The sequence below is a fragment of the Mizuhopecten yessoensis genome, unplaced genomic scaffold (genome assembly GCF_002113885.1).
Source record: "Mizuhopecten yessoensis strain PY_sf001 unplaced genomic scaffold, ASM211388v2 scaffold8517, whole genome shotgun sequence".
NCBI lineage: Eukaryota > Metazoa > Mollusca > Bivalvia > Pectinida > Pectinidae > Mizuhopecten > Mizuhopecten yessoensis.
Window position 1 is genome coordinate 138,892 of NW_018407587.1, and position 6,000 is coordinate 144,891.

The window sequence follows — 6,000 nt, forward strand, 5'->3', positions numbered from 1 at the left end:
ATTTGCCAGTTATGAACTTATCATACCCTAGACGAAGACAGTAATCACTCATGGTTCAATCTATGAGACTCATGGTGGATGAATGTACCCCAATCTTAGACTTTGTCAGAGTATAGGTGTTTCTTTGTAGAATCCCTAGGTTGTGTGAAGAATGTAGACTGTTCACATTTGATACCAAATTTCAACATTATGATTATATTCAAATATAATGAAGTTAAATAATCCTTGCCTTCAGAATACTTTTAACAGATTATAAGTTATCAAAGGTCATCCTTCTTTTCAGAGTTCTGAGTTATTAAGGTCATATTTATTGCTGAAATTAATATTTTCTTATTACCATTGATTGTGTCCAGCTCCACCTGGAAGAGAACTTTTTCCACAACCATCCTGCGTCACTGAGAAGGACGGTTGATTTTGTGGCAGATCGAACAGCCTCTAACTACATAAAGAGATTTCGGTCAACTCTACTGGTCTCATCCATCAGGGAAAGTAAAACACGACTGTCAGATCACATGGAAACTCAGGAAAACTCCTCTCCAACTGCCAAGGCCAAAGTGAGAAACTAACTGAGTGGATAGAAAATAATTAATGGGATAACTCTGTGTTTTTGACAATATTTCAATATTTTACATATGGAAAATGTTTGATTATTTTTCCAGTATCAAAGTAGTTCTGATTGTTTCATAAAATGCCACCATTCAAAAGATAAATGTCAAAATAAATAACAAGTTCATCATCAGTTGCTATCATAGTGACAGTATTGTGCAGGCTGCATTAACTTCAGGCAACCAATGTACATGTTGATGCTTAGGAGTTTCGTCGACGTTATTACCTATTTCAGCTACTCAGGATATGAATTTAGATGACACAGAGGCACTTTTGTTGATAAGTATATAGTGTTTGGTTTAAATTGACTTGCAGTATTTAGTGAGAACGGAGGATAAATTGTGAGGGTGGAATCAGATATGTACCCCACACTGTCTCTAAACCCAAAATATATGGATCGGAAATTACTCTCTTGGGACCTGAGTGATGATTTACATTTTATTGCTTGAATTTTGCAGGACAAACTACAGTCACAATTACTCAAGATTTCCCAAGATTGTGTTCAGCAGGTCAAGGCAACATCTGCCACAGAAGTAGAAGGGTTAGTAGTATGCAGTGGTATTAATTGTAGATGTCATTATTCAGATTATACTAAAAAGGAAAAAGAAATTCACACAGTTGAATAAAAGACTTTTTTCTTTAAAACATTTTGTTTTTTTTATAAAAAAAACAGTGAAAATAACAATAGGTATTTAAACATGATGGATAAAAGACACAGGACACTTGTCAGTGTTCTCCCCAGGCTGTTTTTGCAGCATGGCACCATGCTCCTATAATTTCTTGCCATGCTGCTATCCTAGATCTTCTATGCTATATATTCATAGTCAATCTAAAGTGAGTGCTGCTTTAACAGAAATATTGAAATACCATGCTTCATTCTAAATATTCTGGGGAGAACACTGCTTGTTATTTAAATGGATATCAAATGTATTGGTTTAAATAAAAGATAAGGTAGGGGTGGGCCAGAGTGACCAGTTGAACTATGAATGCCTCCCAGACAATTTGTTTCCTTACTTTCTGTTCAGTTACTGTGAGAAAAAGATAGATGCTGCCCTCACTTTACTTCTACCTGATGAGCAGTCTCGCACGGTCGTCACCATGGCAACAAAGATCTGTCTTCGTATCACGATGGAAAAGATCCAGCAATGGATGACCAAACACATCACAACAGGTGAACTCTTCTTTTCCATGTTAATTTTCATCTATGATCTATTAAATTTTTCAAAGATATGTACCAGAGTGACCTTTATTGTTTATCATCATACACTTGTCCGTGATATGGGTTGTTTTGCATGTATGATACTGTTAGCTATTCAGGCCATATCCCAGACCAAGCCATATCCCCCCCATGCAGCCTGTGCCATATCTGCCCACACGGTACACCCGTCGTATCCATTTAACTTCCAGTTCAACACTTTTCAGAAAAGTCACACCTCTGACTGGCAGTGTACACACTACTTACACACTACACATTGTGTTAATTTAAGCTAACCTCAGACTGGCAGTGTACACACTACACATTGTGTTAATTTAAGCTAACCTCTGACTGGCAGTGTACACACTACTTACACACTACACATTGTGTTAATTTAAGCTAACCTCAGACTGGCAGTGTACACACTACACATTGTGTTAAGGTAAAATGTTATTATATTTAGCACATGAAATCTAAATTTTCAGTGTTTAAGTTTGTTGAAGACTCATAATTTTGATGTTATAGAGCAGTATATGATAAAAAGGTCAATATGGGAGTCTTGGGCAGATGCATAGTAGGATATGGAAATGGTCGTATGATAACCTGTAAATATCTAATATTCCACAGCTATGTACCAGAGTGAGCTTCAGACTGAATTGGAGCGCATCCTTAAAGCCTTCATGCTGACACAACAGAAGTCTAACGAGGCTGCTGAGGCAGGTCACCCTGGCAGCAATGTAACCCTGGAAACTGAGGGATGCACGGACGTTATTGCTAAGGAACATGATCACAGTGTCCCAAGTCCGTCTGATGTTCTTATTGAAATCAAGGTGAGGCTATTCGTCATGCAGGAAGAGATCATACAAATTATAGATATTATTTATAATAGCATGAAACATTGGGTTCAGGGTAATCACATGTGGTTTTTACAGTGCTAGCTACATTGGATTCAGGGTAATCACATGTGGTTTTTACAGTGCTAGCTACATTCATTAAACTTCACCGTCTAATGACTGCCACTACATGTACAGCTAGATTGGTTGGAGAATCACTGCTGTATCTGAATTAAATTTGTTTGTTTAGAAATGTTGTATTTTATTGTCTATTTGATTATTCCATGGTTTGATTCTCTCACAGCAAGTAGTAAGGGGCGTTACTTTTGGACGTGTGGTACCAAGTGAAGTGGAGATAAAATCTGTGATTTCCCAAGTACAAACTGTGATAAAGAAGAGACAGGTGGGTACTCTCTGGTATAAAGCTGTACTAAAACAAAATGAATAGGCATAGAAATGGATGGTCCATTCCCTGTTGGTCATTCAGGTTCAGATAACCCAACATTGAAATCTTGCATGTAGATCATCAATGAAGGAAAACTATTCAGTGAACAATGTTCTTACTGCTAATTTACCTGATTTATTTGATATATGACAGCCCCAATGTATTTAATATGTTCAATCAAAATAGTTTGCCATGATTTTTAGCTCACCTGGCCCAAAGGGCCAAATGAGCTTATGGCATGGTGCGTCGTCCGTCCGGCATCAACTTTTTACTTTAAACAACTTCTTCTCAGTAACCAAAAGGCCTAGGGTGATGATATTTGGCCATAAGCATGCTTGGATGAAGGGCTACCAAGTTTGTTCAAATAAATGACCTTCATCCATTTTCAAGGTCACATGGGTCAAATATGTTAAAATCTTTATACAACTTCTTCTGAAAAACAAATGGGCCTAGTCATACATGTGACATATAATGGTGTGTCTCTAAGCTGCCTGTTAGCTTTTTTTTGTCTTAACCACTCTGCCACTGCAACCTCTGTAGGGATCAAAGAAATAAACTAATCTTTGACAGTTGTTAGACATGTTATGTGCTTCTCAACAGGACTCGTGATATTCCTGTTAGATACAGATACATGCTTGTAAGCCTATCAGCAGACTTGTATCTAATCCCTAGTGTTTGTTATAGGATGTTCTACCCGGAGTGTATGTCGCCTACGGACAGCTAGTCATGGACCTGTGCCTCGCTCTTGGTAAGACCCCACATACTTGTGTACAGGTTACAGTAAGTCTTTCTAGAAGGTCAACCAACATCAGTGCTGTAGAAAAAGTTTCTCCACGAGACAAGAGTTCAAATGTGATTGTTGGTTAAAATAAGAAAACAGATTTCTACACAATAAAACATAATTACTTGGGTCAGTGTTCCTCTAAATGATAATACTAGAACTCAATATTAAAATGTTGAATGTCCATTCCCTAGTTTGACCATCGTGTAAGTTCAGGGAATTCCCAGTAAAATATCAAGCAGATATGAATTACGAAACGAGATACTCTGTAGGTAATTAAAAAATCAAACGTGGTTATAATCTCATTTCTAATCACCTGGGGTTCAATATGATTTGATTCATCCTCGATATTCAGGGGTTACGCTCACTTTTTCTCTCTACACCCCTGGAATATGTCATGGCAAAATTGAAGGTACGAAGATAGCTGTTTGATTGGTCTCGGGTAAAAAAAACCTGACCAACCGCTAGGCTGATACCTATCCTTTGAAGATTACAAAAGAGAGACACCCACTTGAAAGCCTGTCAATTTTCACCACTGCGTGACCGCGAGATTCTTTTGATGTACATCAAAGGATCGAACTAGTCTCCTTATCTCATCAGCAATGTGGCACACATCGAGCATTCAATTTTGCCATGACATATTCCAGGGGTGTAGAGAGTGAATGTGAGCGAACCCCTGGACATACAATCCTTTTTATGAAAAAGACAACAAAAAAATATGATTTTCATGATGTATATTCGGAAACATTTCGTACAATTTAAGTGTTGCAAATCGCAAGATGACATTTATCTTGACATCAAATATCAAAATTCAGTTGACAATACATAGTACTTAATCCTTTATCAGCATTAGTGTAGGGAACTATAGATAATGGAAATAATGGATATCCAGCAAAGTAAAAGTATGTTACTGGAGAGGGTGGTTGGTTCAGTTTATTGATGTAATATTTCAGTGCAGTGTTCTCCAGACCAGTGGTCAAATAACAAGTTGGATGTATTCTTTGTCCTGTGGAGAACAGACCTGGAGAAGTTCACACCACTGCGAGGTTTTCTGTGTCCACGCGTTGTTCTTCAGATGAACAACTGCAGCAATCCTAAGGTATGAAATGTTGACACAACATCAGATTTCTATCTATATAAAACCACAATTCATAAGCTCAACTATTCAAAGAATGTCAAGGCATGCAGGATTCCGTATTGGTGTTGCCAGGTTTAACTTTTGTTACAAGTGTTCACATGCATTCAGGATCCCTGTGCCACTGCCAAAACCAGTAACTATACACTGGAGACCGCTTTAGTGACATGTACCTAGGGGGACTTTAGTGACATGTACCTAGGGGGACTTGAGTGGCATGTACCTAGGGGGACTTTAGTGACATGTACCTAGAGGGACTTTAGTGACATGTACCTAGGGGGACTTGAGTGACATGTACCTAGGGGGACTTGAGTGACATGTTCCTAGGGGGACTTTAGTGACATGTACCTAGGGGGACTTGAGTGGCATGTACCTAGGGGGACTTGAGTGACATGTACCTAGGGGGACTTCAGTGAAAAAGGAAAGAAAATAAATAAGCAAATTACAACCAACAACGGCACTGTTTAAAAAAAAAACAGCAGGGCTAGACTATGATTCAATCCCTGGACTTCACATTTTTAGGTCACCTGAGACAAAGTCTCAAGTGACCTATTGCGATCGCCTTTTGTCCGTCGTGCGTCCGTAAACAATTTACATTTGCGACTTCTTCTCCAAAACCCCTGAACCAATTTCAATGAAATTTTGCAGGGACCTTCCATGGACAAAGGTCAACAAAAATTGTTGCTGGTTTAGTCCTAAGCCCCCAGGGGCCTGAGATGCGGGGCCAAAAAGGGTCAAATTGACTAAAATTTCAAAAATCTTCTTCTCAAGACCCAGATATGGTAGAATCAAATACTTTTCATAGATGGAAGGGTCTTAAGGTGCTTTACCAAAATTGTGAATTTCATGACCCTGGGGTCTCACGTTTCCCCCTGGGGAGGGGGTAAACTTTACTATAGTTTATATAGGGAAATCACATTTTGGACCAATATTTGTTTAATTTCCATTGGAAGTAATTCAATTTGGGTTAGCATTATCAGTATTAGGTAGCAGTTTGATAGTATG

The 6,000-nt window shown here is 38.4% G+C and overlaps 1 protein-coding gene across 2 annotated transcripts in view; it reads left to right on the forward strand.

Annotated features, from left to right (window-relative positions):
- The window catches only part of LOC110456103 (codanin-1-like), a 32,124-nt gene that overhangs the window by 24,233 nt on the left and 1,891 nt on the right, over positions 1-6,000 (forward strand). For both annotated transcript variants that reach the window (XM_021506659.1, XM_021506660.1), the window contains exons 19-25: positions 354-554; positions 1,065-1,147; positions 1,632-1,777; positions 2,429-2,631; positions 2,939-3,037; positions 3,764-3,827; positions 4,814-4,959. In XM_021506659.1, coding sequence (XP_021362334.1) covers positions 354-554; positions 1,065-1,147; positions 1,632-1,777; positions 2,429-2,631; positions 2,939-3,037; positions 3,764-3,827; positions 4,814-4,959 — 942 coding nt within the window. The remainder of the gene's footprint in view (positions 1-353; positions 555-1,064; positions 1,148-1,631; positions 1,778-2,428; positions 2,632-2,938; positions 3,038-3,763; positions 3,828-4,813; positions 4,960-6,000) is intronic.